This window comes from Oxyura jamaicensis, chromosome 5 (genome assembly GCF_011077185.1).
Source record: "Oxyura jamaicensis isolate SHBP4307 breed ruddy duck chromosome 5, BPBGC_Ojam_1.0, whole genome shotgun sequence".
In the NCBI taxonomy this organism is placed as follows: Eukaryota; Metazoa; Chordata; class Aves; order Anseriformes; family Anatidae; genus Oxyura; species Oxyura jamaicensis.
The window spans coordinates 11262872-11283316 of NC_048897.1; the positions used below are offsets into that span (position 1 = coordinate 11262872).

The following is a 20445-nucleotide window of genomic DNA, read 5'->3' on the forward strand; positions in this document are numbered from 1 at the left end:
AGTAGATGAGACATCTATACTGATGCACATACAAGGTGAGAAAAAAAGTGAAGCACCACATAACAACAGATGATTGGCTCCAGAGCATTCAAATTCAGCATCTGGCACAACTGCTTTGCTGTGGCTTATCATTTGAGTAAGACAGATCTGAAAACTCCATCGAATCTAAACAGATACTTAAAATCCCATCTACCACCAGTCAAATTAACAGCAGCCAAGTCCATCATAGAACGCATGATTTTGTGGAAGCCATTCTCTTCAAAGAACACTGAAGAAAACTGACTTAGAAAGAAATCTGGATAATTTCTTACAAAAAGGAAAATTCACTGAAGTACTAAATTGAATACAATTTTATACAAATAAAATAATTTTGCATGATTTTAGGAAATCCAAACAAAATCAAAACAAAGCATTCATATGCTTTTCTTCTGTCATATATATGCATATATGTATGTATGTATTTCTTTTAGTAGCAAACAATAAATGCTGCTTGGTGCAAAGAAACTTAATGAATAGTTAATAATAAGGAATTTATCAATTTATTTCTCTTGATAATATATCCTGTAAATTAAAACAAAAATGGGAAAGCAGTCTCTTCAGGATTTCTGTTGCATTTTTAAAAAATTAAAAATGTGATAGCCACTCAAGAAATTTCCCTTTCTTAAGAGAGAGTAGGAGTGTCCTTCACACAGATAAGCAAAAAAATATACATTTTTTTTAAATTAAGTACACTAAATGGCTTTTTTTCTTTGCTATTTAAAATAAGGAAGCATTTCAGTTTGTATTTTCTCATTAAATGCACATTTCAAATGAAAAATAAGTCTCTTCATGAAGATACTCTAGAGTATAACATTCAGTTACTTAGCAACTTGCAACACTGTCAAGACCTTACAGCAATTTAATCAAATTTTTACCTAAAAAATCCATTTAATTAGTAGCCTATTTTTTAAAATCAATGTAAGAATAATAAACAAAAATATATGCTTCTTACATTATTTTACATCATCTTATGCAGTTCTTTAATTTAAATCTAAAATATTAATTCTGACCAGTTCAGTGAAAAAACACTACTGTCAATAAAAACTTCCAGAATATTAAAACAACCAAAAATGAAGTCAAACTTGTTACCTTTTCAATATTTCCTCATTTTCCCTCCATTTCAATCCACATGAATACTGGGGATAGTTTTAAACATTGCATTTCCCAAACAAGCAAGCTACCACATGAACTCTAAGCCTAATGAGAAACAAAGCAACAAAGATGGACTTGCTGGTGTAACAGTCACAGAGCCTTTCAAAAGGCAAAGTGACAATTAGGTATGCATCTATCTCCCCAAAATCTTAAATTTTCTTCTTAAAATTAATGTGTGTTTTTTTCACATCTCATGAAATTTCAAATTTGAGCTCTAACACAGAGCAGAAGAGAACATATATTGAGGATATAGTACGACAATATATTTGGAAAACACAGATTGCTTTATACATCATCTCTTTATCTGGTTAGCTGTCTGATCTATTCCAGGCAATTAAAAAAAACTATTTTAAAAGAAATTAAATGCTATTACCACCTCATTCTGAGAAAATTATTCTTTCCATTCTGTTAAAGCAAACTTCTGATACAGATATAAGGTAGATTCTAATTTATTTAGTTTTTTTTCCCCAAACAAGAATTTATGAGATTCAAATGATTTGTAAATAGATTGTTCACCTATTACAGTATATGGAATTTTTCCACATTTTGGAAAAAAATCTGTATTTTTCATTTAGATGCTTACAGGTACGCGGACTTTTCTAAACATTTCAGCTCCCTTGCGTGCATCCAATAAAGCCACATCTTGTGGAGTGGAGATGATCACAGCTCCTGAGAAAAGAAAACATGAAATATCATTAAAGTTTGTATTATGATTCATAACCACTAAATATTTTGGCTAATACTTTCTAAGAAAGAAAATTACACAGTTTCTTTATTATGCAGTAAAGTGACAAAAACAACTGAAATATAATGCAATGATAAAAAGTAACTTAGAAAAACATAAAATGAAAATATCTACGTAGAAAACATTTATATTTTCTAAATGAAAAAATGGCTCTAGTTGCCATATGACCACAAAGAGACAATAACATGGTCCACATGCTCACAGTTTGCAATGGTGATGTTCTGGAAATACATACACAGTAACTGTTCCATGCCACCTGAAAGCTTTTGATTTAACCTTAAGCCTTGCACTAAAAACAAGAGGCAGCTATCTGCCGTCAGATTGTTTCTTTCTGAGCCTCCTAAGATTTTGGATACCACGACTAGCAGGCACAAACTTGAAACCTGTTATACTAGGCACAGCACCAGTGAGTCTAACAGGACCGTGGCTGTATGAATGATTCTACAATAGACCCACACATGCACACTTGCCCTATGTTTGGGGAAAAATAGCGCACTAATGCTCACCAATCAGGCATGACCTCAAGTTTCCTGATCATCAGGGCTCCTAAGAGTTATTAACCACTCAGAACAGCTATAGCCCTTTGTTAGAGGTAAAAGCCTGAGGAAGCCTACACATTACTGTCCCATCGTTTCATGAGTAACACAGCCTGCAAAACCAATACAGTCATTAAAATATTCCCTATCACTTCACAAAGAGCTGTGTCTGCATCTTTTTGCATATGCTCAGGGGTTTCAAATACTGTTTTCTTAACACTTGCATCAAGAATCTGCTCATGCCCATCCCTATTTTTAAAAAATGGGATATAAAACATCGCATTAGTGAGCAATTGATTAGTTCTGGTTTTAGAGCGATCAGCCAGTCTCCTAAGTATGTTATAAAAATACCTCTGCAAAGTCATATCATGCTAACCTCACAGGAGAAATTTGTGCCCTGCTTCACACTGAAAGCAATTACAACATAATTTCAGATGCATGGGCCTGCAGTTGCCAGCCTTTGGTGCACCCGTCAAAGGAAGACATGTAGATTCTCCTAGTCACCACCTGGGACTGCATACTGGGAGCCTTGGTGTCCCTATGAGGTCTTCCAGTTCGGAGCACTTGGACAGGCAGCCCTGCCCCTCACCACAGCCCCGTGCGAGCCATGTGCTGCATGGTGGCATCTCATCTGTGTGACAGTCAGCCGTTTCCAAACATTGCCTGACAGCACATGTGAATGTTTTCCACCAGTGTGCTTAACCTCTAATTTGCAAAAGAAAAATACAATCTGGCACCTCACTCCTGAAAAGCTGCCAATCTCTGCCTTACATAATATTAGACACAAGCCCAAAAACTGAACAGCATATGTAATGTACTAGAGCAAATGCTATTTCCCTATTGTTCTCCAAAACTCTGGCATCCAAATAATTTGCCAATTTTCCCAAGTTGACCTGCTTCCAATGACACAGCAAAGAATAACATGGAACCCTTTCAGTTACATCCACAACACCTTAGCCAGTCATTTCAACAAAGCGTGGGGTTATGCTTCACAGACAACGCTGAAATATAGGGTTAATTCTGCAAAATGCATGCACCCTACCCTAACAGCAGTCTACAAATTTAGGCTCAATAAACATCTTTCAATACTTAGAAAAAGTGCTTATTATAGCTGTCTCTTCAAACAAAACTAGCAAACTAGAATTTGTGTCTTATGTGTACACACATACACAGCAGTTGTTTCACGTGACAGGTTTTTATGTTTTGTTTTGGTTTTTTTTTTCAAAAAAAAGAGATTGGCTCAGTTAACATTTTGTAAATCTTCATGCAGAAGTTAACGTGCAGTCAGCAAAACTTATCTGACCATTTTCTGGTCCATCATAAGCTTTTTTAAATGAATCAAACTAGGCACAATGAGAACATCCAATATAACCACAAACAGCTTATTTGGGAAAGGTTTTTTGTTGGTTGTTTTTTTTTTACACTAATAACCTGTTGCTAGAGAACCTTACCCAAAGGGAAAATCTCAAAAGATGAAAAAGATTCAATGGTATTTTGCACAGTTTAGGCTGCCTTGAATGCAAACTCCCTGTACAAAAATTCCAACTTCTGTCATACATGAGTTAAAACTAAGCTTGTGGATAACTTGGATGGCTTTTCCCACAGAATGAAAGGCAACATAACCAAGAACCTGGTGCTGAGGGTGTAATAGGTCTCTCTCTATTTTAATTTTTGCTCTGAACTGGATTATAGAACAACAAAACAACTACGTTATTTCCCTCTAGTAAATTTTTTGAGGTTACTTTTGTTGCTCCTGTTTGTGAGAATACTGGAATTTGAAATCATCTCCTTCTACTGACACTGAGGACAGTGCTGCTTTGAAAAAGAAGCGAGCTCACAGGTGCTGCCTCTGATAACCACAGAGGTAACTGTAACAGCAGCAATAAAAAAACTTCGACTGTATGCACAGTGGCTAAGAAAGCAGAGCACAGTATGTACTAATCAGACTAGTCATGTTAGTTAAGCATCTGACACTTTCATAAGCAGTTTAAAGAAGGCTATTTAAAATTACCGTAATTTCATTAGGATTTGTTTTCTGGTTCTAAAGCACTTCCCTGAGGCCCAAACTGCTTAACAATATCTTCACTAAGTGATTTACTTCACATCAACATAGCAGATACAGGACATCTCCTCATTTACATTTCTTGAAGTAAAATGTAAATTAAAGGTGGTCTCAAGGAAGTATTACCCACCAACTTACATCAGAATGAAGCTAAGTTTCATATTCAATTATTGATTTAATTTACTTTTTAATTAGAAGTAAATCTGATTCAATTCTCAACATGCTAATTTGGAAAAGAAAAGCAGTACACTTCAGTTCTTCAGGAGCTCCCACCTTAAATTCCATTCATATATAGTTCAGTGAAAATTAAATCCTTGAAATAAGCTAGAAACATTAAAATAAGTTCAAAAAGTAAATATTACAAACAGCTACCAGGGATTTACTGACTTGCAGAATCTGATGAGCCTTTTGACCTATTTATGAAATACCTGTTTGGTGAGTGATTATTTCCTTGCAAACAAACTGAAACTCTGGCACAAAACCACAGTACTGGAAGGGACTTCAAAGGTCATTGGCTCCGGTCCACTCCTAATGCCGATATCTACCTTCCATAGGAAACCTGTCCAAAGCTCATGAAGAGTAATTGCAGATTGCAAAGTTTATTATGGAGAAGATCCAGAATCTTTACAGTCAGAAACCTATTTTTGATTTTCAGACTGAATTTATTCAGTCAGCTTGTACTGACTTATAACAACATCCTTTAAATTAAGTGCATTTTCTGTCTCTTTGGTACAACTGCTAGCCCAGCAAACCCAACCTGAAGTTCAAGAATTCAAATTGTTAGCAGCATTATTTCCTCCACTAGCAACAGAATATGGCAAATGAGACTTGCCTCGGTGTTCCCCTTCGCTGAATAAGTTTGCATACTTAATTCAGAAAGTGATTCAAATGATGAGCAAGAAAGAACACAGCACACACCTTCTTTGCTGTTCTGGCTTTACTTGGTTAATAGGAATATCAAACAGTAAAGAGTTATTTTGATCAATAAAGTAATGAAATACGACTGCACGCAGCATGCCTCTTGAAGCAATACGTGCAATGTTTATATAAGCCTGTCTAAATGATGCAAACTAAGGCTGACAAATTGAACAGAGAAGTTGCAGAAACTAAAATGTTATCATATCGCACATTAAAATGTAGTACAAATTCTATCTTTGCAGTTGTGTGCAGAAGAATAATTTCTATGCCTTGAACATATGCATCTAACAAGCACATTTAGGTTTAACTGGCATATTTTCTTTTTCATGCATTTCATTTATTTTTGTAACTTCGCTGTATTTCAGTCAAAGAGCTGAGGCACTTTGCATTAATAGAAACTATGCTAACTATATTTTTAATACTTAACATGCAAAATAGAGACAGAACTAACAGTGGCCTGATGTTTGCCCTTCTTCTTAAAACTGCAAGTGCTTAATCCCCAGTGAAAGAAAGGTGTGCTTGCATGGCGCACTGTTACTCACCCTACTGGTGGACTGGTGCTTAGGAAATGAGAAATGCTGCAAAAGCCTTTAATTTCTGCGTACAGAAAACATCACCTGTATTCACTGTATCGCTGAGGTCTGCATTAGACACGTAGGGTTACAAGGCACAAGGTGCAATCTCCCCAAGCCTTAGATACAGTTAATTTGTACCTAAGCAAATCACTTAGGCTCTCTTTCAAGCCAGTGAAGAAAAACAGGCAAATCTAAAAAACAGCTGATAAACTAAGTTTACAAGATCTACCTTAGGATGAAAAGATTCACTCTTTAATATAATCCTTTTTTCCCCTCTGATATCTACAAAGGCAGACTTCATAACCGAGCTACGTGCATCTCATCCAGAGAGATGACTAAGAATGCAACCTGCCCCTGCCAATATTAGATTAATGACTGGATTATATGACCCTGATTCTTACTAACCTAGTAAATAATGCCACCCAAAAACCTGTGGAGTGAAAAGTAACAGACCAGAAAGACTGACAAATAGAGTTCAGGAGGAAAAAGACATAAAGACATACTGCATTTTTCTAGTAATTGTGCTTGCTGATAGACAGGCATTGAACACTTGCAGGGAACCACATTTAGACCTCAACACAGTCACCAATGCCCTGATCTGACGACATCACCACTTTTTTTTGTAGTTTTTGCTACCTCTTCCACTGCATCAATTTCAAACTTCCGGGCAAGACTTTCAAGTTATAAATAGCCTAATGAACCGGAATCATCTCTGCTGTGGATCTTCAGAGACCCGCTCAGGTTCTGTGAAATTTCTTGTTATTTCATAGATAAAATACACTTGCAATTACAGGATAGTTTGCACTTGAAGATGCAGAATGAGCTATTGTTCATCTTTGCTAGAATTACAGAATTTCAGTTGGTGATGCTTAAAGTTGAATTAACATTAAAAACTTGCCATTAACGTTAAAAACTTGCCAAACTAGCTCAGAATTGTCCTAACGTCTGGATCCTGTCTGTGTCCCACCTCCAGCCTGCTTCTTACCTTCCTGGAGGAGTCTGTACAGCTGCTCAGATGGTCTGTGTTCCCAACAGCCACACATCCTCTTCTGCCCATAAACTAGCCAGTAATTGGACACTGAGGTACTACCACCCTGCCCACGCAAAAGAGGACATGAATTTTACATCAAGCATGAGGAGAATCCCATGCTCTTATTGACAGAAACTTCATCAGTGAAAACTGAGCAAAGGAACATCGGTAGCTGGACAAAGCTGTCATCCTGCAGTTCAACTGCCCTCACCTAACTGTCCAGTAAGTATTGTTACATCCTTTTTGCACTAGATCACATGGAGAAAGCCATCAAGAAGATGCTTCTCACTGTTAAAATGCTTGATTTTGGTCGTGGTAAGCAACACATAGGTCATTCAATACGTAACATTTACTTAGTAAAGTGTTAGATCACTGAAAATATTTGTAGCAGCATCTGCAAACTAGCATTACTTACAAAGTACATCCTTAAAACACGAAATTACTCCCTCACAGACACATTGCCACATTGCGCTTTTCTTTGGCTGTCTGAATTAGCATTTTTCTGCTTTACTCCATTGCACCTCCTGCCTTCAAGGCCCTTTGCCAATTATATCCAAATTACAGTGTGCATTATAGTAGGCAAGAGCAATGTCCAAATATTCTCTTCTGACAAATTAATATGATTTTTAAAAAAAGTTTCTCAATTTCTGAGAAGTTCCAATCAAAAGAAATCTAGGGTGAAGAGTGCTCCTATTCCAAAAAACAAAACAACAAAACCACACAACACAAAATACTTCAATCATGTCCACAAACTTGTTTTTAACTTTTTTCCCCAGAGGTGAGGATGAATGCGGTACCATCATTCACACGGACTTTTCTTATCCTTTGTAATCGTCAGCTGAACTCTACACTTGTTTATTCTTCCTATTCAGAATGGTCTGGAAATAAAGAAGCAATTGCAGCAAATGTGCTGCTTAACATACACTCAGCCATTATTGCCAGACCTCTGAGAACCTCAGTTTTCAAAGCCTGTGTACATCACAGCTTTTTTCTTCAATACCTAGAAACTATTTTTATAAGAATTATAAAATTTAAAGACCTTGCACTGAACATGCTCTCACTTCAGCTTGGACAGGAAATCTGTGTTAAATCCCCATGAGCCCAGAGTTAAATTTAAATTAATATTGAAACAGTTTGAGCCATTAACATGTAACTTGTACTGAATTTTGGTCTCCAGTCTACTGGGTTAGGCACTTCATAATTAACTACTAAGACCATCCAAAGCTAAGATAACCCTGATGATGATTTGCATTTGTCAACTACAGCTTATCTAACAAAGGAAAAAACACTATTTAAACATACAAATTATAGCTGGACAAATGCAAATGACAATTTAAAAAATTCCTACTGTTATGACTAAGTGTTTGTTGTTGTTAATCTGCCCTAAACCTATTTGCTTTTCCTTTCATGCAGTTATTTAAAATACCAGAATATAGCATGAAAGAAAGAATAAATCTCCACGGGTATCTGAAAAAAGCATAAAAATCTGATGTTAAAAATATTTGCATTTCAAAAATAGATCAAGTAAAATTTATCTTTAAAAAAAAAAAAAAAAAAACTCAGATGACTTCCATAAAATATTTTCAAAAATTTACTGTAGATACTAGCAATGAACAACCTCCATAAAAAAAAAGCTAGCTCAGAAACAGAGAAAAATATTGTAAATCATTGTTAAACTAAAAGGAAATATCAGATGCCTCGCAACTGTGATTTGCATCCAAGTAAGAGATATTCAACCAGGGGCAAACAGACACTTAGACAAAGCGCAATGACAGAATACAGATATATTTACAATCAAAGCATATGCTACATGCAACTCATATGGTTGCATTGGTTACGTTTTTTTTTTTTTTTTTTTTTTTTTTAATCATTACTCTTCAGAAAAGACAAAAGAAGGGTGCCATACCTACTCACTTTGCGATTTCAGTTAACTTAAGAAAACACCTTTATTTCATAAATCACAGTCCTTTTCCGTACCAACACCATGAAAAATTTAAAAAAGAAAACAAAAAATTGTTTTCTTTTTAAAATTATGTTAAATTCTTTTTCTTTTCATTTTCATTGCTTGTTAACTGAACTTGCTGGTTTTGTACATTACTAAATGTAAAGCAGGATGCCGTTCAGCTAAGCAGTTCCACGGTGGAGCAGATCTCCACGCTGCAGCCCATGGAGGAGCCCCCGGTGGAGCAGGTGGATGTGGCCTGGAGGCGGCTGCGGCCCATGGAGAGCCCCCGCAGGAGCAGGCCCCGGGCCGGAGCTGCAGCCCGTGGAGAGGAGCCCACGCAGGAGCAGGGGTCTGGGGGGAGCTGCCGCCCGTGGGGGACCCGTGCTGGAGCAGTTTGCTCCTGGGGGATGGACCCCGTGGTACGGAGCCGTGTGGGAGCAGTTCTTTAGGAGCTGTTTGTTGCCTGCGGGAAGCCCACAGAGGAACAGTCCGTGAAGGATAGCCTCGTGTGGGAGGGACCCCACAATGGAGCATGGGAAGACAGTGACTGAAGGAGCGGTGGAGACAAAGCATCATGGACTGACCGCAGCCCCCATTCCCCTTTCCCTGGCACCACTCGGGAGGAAGACACAGAAGAGGGTTGCTGGTGGGTGCTTTGTTTCCTTTTAGTTTCTCACTGCCCTAGCTACTACTGTTAGGCAACAAATTAAATTTATCTCCCTATGCTGAGCCTGTTTTGCCCATGATGGCAACTGATTAGTGATCTCCTTGTCCTTATCTCAACCCTTGAGCCCCTTTTCATTGTATTTTCTCCTCCTTCCTTTGAGGAGGGTAAGTAAGAGCGTGGTGTGATGGAGTTTACTTGGACATCAGTGTTAAGCTACCACAGCGGCACACACACTGCTATCGTATACAGTTGTCTACAACGTGAAATCTCTCATCTGTGTGGCACTGACATGTAATTGAATAAATAACGTCTGGCTTACCAGTTCAGTATGCAGCGTTCAATAAAATGTTTCAGAATTTAAAAATGCCAACTTGCCTCAAGTTGGTAGTATCCTTCTACTCTTTCCTCCTCCATTTTACACATCTGAATAGAGAAAATACTGCTATGACTTTTAAAGCTTAATCAGTAAAGACAGAAATAAGCTTTTTGTTTTCATTTAAACCTATCTATCAAAACAGTGCTGTCAAAAAAAATTATTAATTACAATTATTTGAAAATCTGTATTTGAAGTAACAGAAACTCCTTTGGTAAATATTTCAGCCGTTATCTGCAAAAGACATTCAGGAGACAATTAAGATCCACATATTGCTGAAAGATACGGCCATTAGGAAAAATTAGTTAATTTGTGGAATAAGGCAACAAAAAGAAAGTAGGATCTGTGCACTGTGTTGGCTTTAAATCTAAAAGGTGATGAATGTAATTCCCGGTATGGCTAGCAAAGACAACGCTTCTGCTTTTATGGAACTTGACAAAACACATAAAATAGCATATATATTGTTTTCACTTCGCTCATCTCGACTAATGGTCTTTCCTGATTTTCAGTAACAGCCTTTTTAAAGCTTACTATTATAAGCTTATTATAACAACATGCTTTGTGTGTGGGGAAAAAGCGGGGGGGGAAGGCAAAAAACAAAACTTACTTCACAAAGATGGGAAATGTAAGTGCACTGAAATAAAAAAGAAAACCTTTTACATTTACATCTATTTATGCAGTTCAGTCCAAATCTCATTATTGTAATTATTAAGAGACTATTCAGTAAGACGTGTAATTATTTGTCTCAGTCCACTTCCCACTGGACAGGTGTGTACTTCTAATGGTTTTCACCATCATGGCATCTTGATGTCCAGAGAAAAGAGTGATATGACAAAGTTTAGAAAATGAAATGACAATTTCATTATTAACCTGAAGCCAGTTCTGTCAACTGGGACAGAGTGTCAGCCTCTAGAGTTGTCAAGCTGTCGCATTTTACTAATGCTAACTTCACTTTAATGTTAATAAAGAAAGGGTGACAGGCAGCCTAACATAGTTAACACTCTCCACAATTTAGCTTCTCTAAGACGAAGTGCTTGTGCTAACAGGGTGCCAGGACACTCTCTCCAAGAGGCAGGCGCTTTCTCCCACCCATGCAGATTCTGCTATCCAGACAGCTTTTGGACCTCGATGTCAGAATCAACTTTCTAATGAGAAAGAATGAAGAGCCCCTCTCCTAACGTCTAGGGAGGCTCATTCTCCAGCTCCTATCCACTGGATTCATTATTTATTCACTGGATTTATGGCTCCTTTATCTGAACAAAAGAATGTACACGCTTAGATTTCTCAATTTAGCAAATAGGTATTGCAAAGGAATCACAGACCTGTTTATTCATGATATCATTAGCTTATATAAAATATAAGACATTTTGATACTAAACATCACAATGTCATCTGAACACCCCTACGTTTTAAATGCTGAAAAATGGGTAAGGAAGATTCAAACTTTTTCATGCATGCTGAAGACATGATAAAGCCTGCTTCTGGCTATCTTGGATGCAAAAGATGACAAAATAGAAGTAAAAAAGTAGAACTAGTAGAACTAAAGAACAAGTAAGTAGCAACAGACCGTAAACAAAGCCTTTTTCTCCTGACTGACCCAGGATTTGTACTTGGAAAGTAGACTGGTATCTAAAGAAAGGAGCAGTGGTGGAAGAAAAATATATATCCTGTTTCCAAGCTGTCATATAATTTCTCATCTGCTAGTTTGTTGAGGAATGACTGCAAACATGAGAAAAGTTACAGGTGATTAATGAATAATATGTTAAGTAAGACATCTCGTAGTAAGTGTAGCTATGCATTCATAATAATAGTAAAATAATAGTAAAAAAACAGTCATGGTAGTAACCTTGGTCATCATCTGTTAAAGAACGAGAAGTACATACACAAAACTGCCACTTTAGATCAAGTTGTGTGAGGCTGATATTCTGCTTAACGATCAGAATTAAATGACAGATTTTGTTGTGTTGCTCTTATCCATTGCATATTGCTCTTATCTTTCCATGACTCAAGGAAATTACGGTAGCTGTGATGCAGGAGAAGAAATTACTCTAAAAAACAATACCCTTTCACACATCCTAACAGTCCCTCTCATTGTCAGATGTTGCAATGCTACAGTTTTTCATGTCACATTTGAGCAACCCTCCCCAAACAAAACACATTTGCCAGTGCTCTTTCCCAGACTCACAGAAAATTTTTTTGGGTGATTGGCAAAAATATGAATGCAGATTCTGTAAATTTATTTACAGACAAAATAAAACTTTTCTACACTATCTATCCCTAGGAAGCCACAGATAAATAATGAAGACATAATGCAAATACCGTATATCACATACGCATGCATGCAAATCAAAGTACAACTTTCATGCAAACTAGATAATGCACTTCCAAATGCACTTAACTGGGATATATACATGCTGTCTCTGAGGAAAGAAAGATACTATGCTACTAATACCATGACCATCCAAGGCATCCTCCAAGGCATCCTCAAAGGAAAAACTAAAGAACAAGAAAAATGGAGCAGAAGCAGAATGGCAGAACATCAACTACTTTCTGTACTAAATGAATAAATAAAGACACCACACAGCTTAGAAACATGAATTGCAAATGACAATGGAGCCCATTAAAAAAAAAAAAAAGCAGAATTGTATAGGTTGTTCCAAGGACACCATCATTGATATTTGTGACACTGGTTTCTGTACCCTTGAAAGCAACAAGGCTGAAGAAAATAAAGGTACACTAAACAAGGCTAAGGACGGTTGAATAGACAGCAACCAATTAACAAGAGTGAAAGAAGAAAGCACAGTTGAAGTTGTAATACACAGAAACAAGCCCTTCCAATGAGAACGAAAAATACAATAGACAGCAGAGGAAATTCCCTATAAGTTGCTGAAATTTGTTGAGTCAGGAAGAACACAGCGAATTATAAATCTTAAACACTCTTTGTCTGTTACATTTATCTTCTTCAAAAGCACAAAACATTTGTTTTTACAGTGAGTTTTGACCTTAACTAACATCCTCTACTACACCAACTCATATGGAAGGTAAATGTAAAGCGATGGTATCATTCGTAATTTTATGAAGTTAGGATTGATGAAGTAATAAACTGAACTGTGCAACTGTAGTATTGAAGAAGTAATTTCAGAATTCAATTCGAAATACTGTCTTCAGCTAGGAAGCTGTAAAAGCCCATGCTTATACAAAAAAAAAAAGCCATAGTCAAGAGTCTAAGAAGAGACATGGGAAAGGAATTTATCCCCTATTAGGGCATATGAAGAGAATCTGTATTGAATGTTGGTGGTTTTATTTCCTTTAAATCAATGTCTTGTCTACTTTGACTTGCCTCAAATATGAAAGCCACGTATTTCTGACAGTCATATATAACGGAAATTTAGGTGTATTGTAGTGAACAGCAACTATCAACACCCACCGTACTTTAAAGGAACACGTAATACATACATACCTCTTCAATTCCATGATTTTTCTACCTTTATGTGTAAGATTTAATGTGAAATTCTACTGTACCAAAAAATTCCATACCACTGTCTCTCTATTCCTCATTGCTTTGAAACCTGGTAATGAAAGATCCTCCTGCTCTCCTACTCACGCACACTACCTACACTTAATACCAGTGCCAGGAGTTGGACTCTATGATCCTTGTGGGTCCCTTACAAATTGGGATATTCCATGATTCTTTAAGAAAATGGGTATGAATCATGGTTTTCTTTTTATTATATGTTTGAGGTCACAGGTAAACAAAGGCATTAAAAGACTCGTACTTCTTACGGGAAAAAAATCATTAAATCTGTGCCCCCCCCCCCCCCCCTTTTTTTTTTTAAACCTTCCACTACTCAGCACAATCACAGCCAGCAGAATGAACCCTCTGTAGTTATTAACAATTCTGAGTCAACAGCATTGCTAATGAATTAGCATGTGCCCTAACATTTGGGCTTTATATGTCAGAAGATTTATGTTTTTCTACACATGACATCATAGAAGTTTATGAGATGCTACTGCACAGCTTGAACCCTAAATTTAACTTTTTCAGACATTTTGTCTTGTAGATATATGGGTACTTGCCTTTATCATGTAAGATTGCCCCTTACAAGGTAAAGATACTAGGTGCTGCCTGATTTTAAAATGACTCACTTCATTCCTGTAGCGTTCACTATGCTGTAAAAGCAGTGATGATTTGGTGGGAAACCAGGGCCTACGTCCCAAAATCTGTTAGCTCTAGTGCATTTACTCATGGGCACTCCTGCACTGCCCACCAATCTTTCTACCTGTGTGTGTAGCTAACACTAACAGACAACAGAGTACCGGAGAGAGCCATGTGAGCTGCCTGCACATGTGAGCCAGTCTGCACTCCGGAAAAAAATGAGAGCAGTGAAAGGTGCTCAAAAGGTGTTCTTTTTGTATTAACACAGTTATCTGATATCACAAAGCAGTGGAGCAAACAGCCTCATTGATTATTTAATAAATCTGTTTGGAAAAGGTTTCTGGTCTACTGGCAGCGCTAGGGAGGGCTAGACACGGCTTCCTCTAGTGGAATCCAGGGACTTTCCAAGGATGGAGATCCCACAAACTCTTTGGATAAGAAGTTCCAGTGCTGCAGTACCCTCCTGATAAAGATCTGCAGCAATTCTTGAGTTAGTGCTGAAACCATAAGGATTGCTTTGTCTCTTTACCACTAAGTTCCTAATGTTCATTACACTGTTGACAATTGCTTCTGTTGAAGTATGTAAGACAGGTAAAACCATTACAATCTATTAGATCTCACGAGATCCTGAGCATCCTTTCAGAAGCAGTATTTCTAACTCCTGCTTAAACCAATGGGATTAGAGGGCAACCTACATACCTCAAGACTGATTTGTCAACGTTTAAATCCCTTTAAAAAGTCAAATTCACAACACAAGAGAAAAAAGAACACGTTAGTGCAGTACAGCACTGCATTATTTAACCGGATAAATGCTGTGCATTAACAGCATTGTCAGCTTATCATTAGAAAGCAACCATGAAGACCAACTATTTTATTGTATTAGCATTAATATGTAGTAGGTAGAGCAAAAGAAAGTATTTTCTACTATTAGCCTTAAGAGTTTTTGGCATAGCTGCCTTTCTTTCCAGAATACTGATACACTTGACTTCTTGGTATTTTTGAAACTTCTCTTAAAAGAAAGCAATGCAATCTTAATGCAGACAAGTAAAAAATTACTGATAGCATTTTTCACCACTACACTACTGACAGAGTAGTTACTCAGTGTGCAGACAAAAGAAAAGAATTGTCTTGAAAGACAATTACAAGAATTTTTGTCTGGCGTTGTTAAAAAAAAGGCTTTTCTAATGCCACCAAACTAACTTCAAATCTCAGAAACAGTCAGAGAATACACATACCTGCAACTGGAATATTCTGTGAGACTGACAGCTGTACATCTCCAGTCCCAGGTGGCATATCTATTACTAAATAGTCCAGCCGACCCCAGTCAACCTAGAAGAAAACAATAAAAACATATTTTGGACATCTGAAGTGTTTTTACTTAAGGCACTTCACAGGAAACAAGGACTGAAATAACAACACAGTACGTAGAACAGGTAAACCAAGGACATCTTGAAAGAATGATACTCAGAGACCCTTTTAGCCAGTCTAACAGTAGAGGATCAAAACATTTCTTAGAAAACATTCAATCCTTCCTGATCACTCAAAACTATGTACATGCCTTTCTGAACATAATCCTTACAGAACTCTTCACCTCCCTTCTCATTCCCCCCCAAAAAAGGAAATTATCAACAACTTAAGCCTTTTACTTCACAGTTGCTTAATCACAGTTTAGAAGCAGGTGTTACATAAAACTCAAGTAAAATGCTGCTTGTGGTGTAACAAATACTGCTTAGGAACTGTTTCCATCAATTTTAGACCAATTTTGCTTGATCCTTATCGATTCTTTGAAACCTATATATAACCTCTTTAGTAATCCTTTTCTGGTTTGTTGTTGCCAAGTTATTCATGCATGGAGAACTACTTGTACTGACTTTTTATCAGGAAAAATAGCTGTTGGAAAAAAACAGGTTTGTTAAATGAAAATCACTGGGCATAATTATGCAGACCTACAGTGTATATAAGACATCATGGAATAAAACAAGTTTACCAGTTGCTAGGCATCAAATGAGAGCGACCATTAAAGATACTAGGCTCAAATCTGGAAATTCTGTAATTATTTGTTCTTGGCCAGGCACAGACTTCCAGGTGAGATAAAGTACTCTTCCTGGAGCACCGTGTACTGTAACTCAGGCTCTCCATGAGCTTCTCTGCTGGAGGCTGTCGAGTGGTGCAGCTTTCGTATCACAGGGAAAGAAAATAGGACTACTCCATGTAACGGACAGTCAAGCTATGATTTGCCTAAACATTTCCCACTAATTTTTGGGAGACCCTTGATTTGACTCTGACATGGTGCAGGTGTACACCAGTGTACTTTTTCTAGGCAGCAATAATAACATGAGGTCTTCTGCCTCTGCAGGACAGGAGCTTTAGAAATCACAACCATTAAAAATAGTGACAATGCAAAAATATCTCCCCACACAGACAATGCGATTCTATGTTTCTGATTCAGACTACGGATGTAGTCTTTGAGCCGCTCTCAAAAGGAAAATGCCAAGCAAGAATGAGATTTCACCTTCTCTTTTATCTTACTCCTTCCCTCAGTGTCACTGGAACAGCAAAAACAATCAACTTTTTTTTCGCTTGTCCCCAGTTACTGTTCTGGAGCATTAGACTTTGTCAAGGGAACGTTCATTCATTTTCATTCAGTCCTTGTACAGATGACGATGTGCTGGGGAAGCATGAGCGATGTTAAATCCAGACCACTAACCAATGTAGCACTCCAGGGAGAAAAGCAATGGTTCAGGGCAGACTGATGAAAATGGAAGATTTCAGAGCAGTTACAGGAAAGAGAGGATGGGGAAGGTTATTTACAAATTTTAACTTAAGACATCTAAATTCTGAACTGATCTCAGGCACACCTCCCTTTCCGCCTTTCCTGTACAAGAGCTGCAGGAGCACTGAATGGTACCTAAGGCAGTCTAGCTAGACAGAAAACGCTACTTATGTTAACCATAGCAAAAAATACACTTTTTTTACATTATCAATCTCTATTTTATAATATCAATATTTTGTCAATGAAACACCATATGCCAAACACATTTCTTAAATAATTAGCATTCATAATCATATTGAGACTATATAACCCCAGAGGAAAATCTCACTTATTTGCAAAAATGTACATACTGAAACTTAAGCATGGAATAGAGAAGCCAGTTTATCCTTAAAAATTACTACATTTTTCATAACTAATCTTGCCTAATTACAAAACAAGAGAAGTGCCAATGCTTGCAGATGCCTCCTTTTCTGGTGCAAGTTAACTCTGCTCACTTAAAGGTGTGAAATTTAAATTTCTGTATTAAATTTCTTAATTAAAAATTAACCATTATAAAGGTGACAATTTGAAAGATAAATGATAAAGATGCTAAAAAGTAGCAATAGTTTACAACAGGAGTAAAGACAAATTCCTTAAAGATTTGTAACTAAAGACACCTACATACGTGGAAGTCTAAATATGCAGGAACAAATTTTTCATAACAATCACAACCATTTTGGAACACTAAGGTACAGTGGATTTTACTTTATAAAAAGGATAACAAAATGCATTTCTTTTCCCCAGTGTCTTTATAAAGTATGATCCTGACACCTTTTGTTGAATCCAAATTTACAAGTCCAGTAACCACGTTCTCCTTCCTTAAATGCTTCTACACAAAGTAGAAATCAACTCGTTTTTTTCCCTCTGCCTTGCAGCAAGGCGCAATCCTAAGATTTATCGATGAGCAGTATGCCACTTCTATCATTCTGACTGAGTTTCCAGCTACTTAGTCTGCACAAACCAGTCATGGTTGTTGAAAACTTGGGATACTGAGTAGTTTCCAGGCCTTTACTGCATGAGCTTAACTTGAAGAACCATCACCACCTCACAGAGGTACTGCAAAATAATCTAAAACCCATTCTTACTGGGGTGACTGGAACCAAAAATATACATACTCTTTTTCCCATAGCTAAAAGCTTTCTAGTTTCAGCTTTCTAGTTTTGTATGTAGTTGCTGGTCCTGACCATATATGAGCTCTTCTTGTGGAACGAGGTATCCTTCTGGGACCATGCTGTGGCATTTCTTTTTCACTTTTCCAGATTTCAGGTTCTTCAATCACTAGCCTCCTTCCACAAGCTCCACGTGAAGCTTCTACCTGGCACACATCACAGTTCCCCAACCAAAACACCCAGGCCCATGCCACTACTGCTCAGACACTCACGGAGAATAACTCCAAGGTCAGTGGTCAAACTCCTGTTCAAGGCACGTAGAGCTGCAGGGCAGCATGCAGCAGTTACTGCCCTTGGTAAGAGATGCTGCCTTGGTAAAAATGTCTCCATGTGGAGCCTTTCAAGTAAAAGAACACTTTCATGAAAAGCTTACCAGTAGAAAAATGCATAAAACAACTGCTGCTTGGTAAGTTACTTCCAAAATTTACCAAGTATGAAAGAGGAGTACAGAAATCTGAAGGTACCAGAGCTTTCTGCCTCAAGCTTCCTTAAGTAAGTGACCCCCTAACAAACAAGAATATTCTGGATTGTCCTATGAGTAATGATTTGTGTTAAAGTTACAAAACTCTGAAAACAGAAGTTAATCAGGGAATCTTAAGCACATGGTGAACCCCATGGAACATCTCATTGCTAGGCAACAGAAAAAATACTCTGTTAACACGTAGCGCAATTAAATTATAACACTTAAATTATGGCACTGAAACCACCTTATTTTATGTATTTTCTTCAAATTCATGGATTGAAAATCTTAGACTTCATCAAATAAATAAAGTCCCATTGTAAAACGTAGAAGGTACACCAACACAGCCGTAGCGGAAAGGATGTTTTTCTGCCGTGCATAGTAGCAGAAAGACAGGCTCTTCTCACATCGGTTCAAAAATGCAGCAAGGAAGACATCTAGGTGTGTAAGTGTTAAATATGTATGAGAATTATTTTCCACACACCTCTGAGTTGTGCCAGCACAATTGTTGGAAGTCAGATGGCAAACTGGATGGGACAACTGCTCCTCACTAAAAATAACTTTTTTAATCCTCATAATTTTGTTCTTTTTTTTCCCTCTCTATTTCCAATCTAGGGTAAGAACAGATCTAAGACCCCTGAGACTCAAAGACACAAGGACATCGCTACAGCTGTTACAAAGAACTGAGCTAGTGCTTTTGCCCAGGAGTGAACAGTGCCCCGTAACCACATGGACCTGCTCAGACTCAGGTTGGAGAGCTCTGCATCTCACCACATTTCACTCTGTAGACTCTTACTTGCTGCAAAATAGAACAGAATTAGAGGATGATGAACACTGTGGAGGTCAGTTGCTCCTTCATTATCCTCTCACAGCAGTACACAACCAGTACAACAGGCTTTTATTTAGCACATCATTGAATATAATTTGGAAGGTATAACTATTTGTTATAGAACTGTACACATTATTTAATGAGGGAAAAAAAATCAGGTGTTGCTAAATATCAGCAGAGGAGGAAAAAAGGGGAAGAGACATTTTTAATTAACTTAAAATTGGAACATATAATCAGAGAAGTAGCTTTCTGAAATCTACTATTGCCATTCTTTCAACATTATTAAAATGCAATGTATAATCAGGCTGTGATATAAAACACTCATTTGAATGCAAATCCTGTTTATACACAACAATTTACCAGATCAGGACCACTAGTCCTCATGTTCTCCATCAGTTCTAAGAAGTGTGCCTGTATGCAAATGCCACTGCATACAAGTAAATGAGCTCAGATTAACAGCACATTAGAGGAGTTCCCTTTGTAAGCACTGAACTGACGGCAGTTACAAAAACCTGCCTTGCAGCATCTGTAATCTGTCAGCACCTCTGCATGTACAGAAGTGTTAATATCTTTGCCTCTCTAATATATACAGTGCGTAAAACATTTCAAACCACAGAAATATAATTGCGCTTCGCTTAAGTATAGCATTCATCTTTTTTTAAAAAGATTTAACTTGACATTTATTGTTAAGCAATGTAATTAAGTGCCATGTGCTTCTGTGTATTTTCCCTTGCTCAGAAATACCATGAATGCTTCTATGTAAATTACTTTAATCAATCACTCTGTTTATGTGACAATTCATAATCAAAATACCAGATATGCATTTTAAGTAAGGGCTCCAAATAGCAAATTAAACCTGAAGTAGAGCATGGAGAAAAAAAGATGGCATTTCTGTTGAGGAATGAAGCCTGAGAATCCTCTGTGCACGAGGTAGAAGTGACAGAACATTAGCACAGAAGAGAGATTGCTGCTTGTGG

General features: G+C 37.3%; 1 protein-coding gene across 2 annotated transcripts in view; it reads right to left on the reverse strand.

The window, feature by feature from the left end:
• NUBPL (nucleotide binding protein like) overlaps window positions 1-20445 on the reverse strand; it is an 89930-nt gene that overhangs the window by 21969 nt on the left and 47516 nt on the right. For both annotated transcript variants that reach the window (XM_035327740.1, XM_035327739.1), the window contains exons 7-8: window positions 15434-15527; window positions 1775-1860 (exon numbers count right to left, since the gene is read on the reverse strand). In XM_035327740.1, coding sequence (XP_035183631.1) covers window positions 1775-1860; window positions 15434-15527 — 180 coding nt within the window. The remainder of the gene's footprint in view (window positions 1-1774; window positions 1861-15433; window positions 15528-20445) is intronic.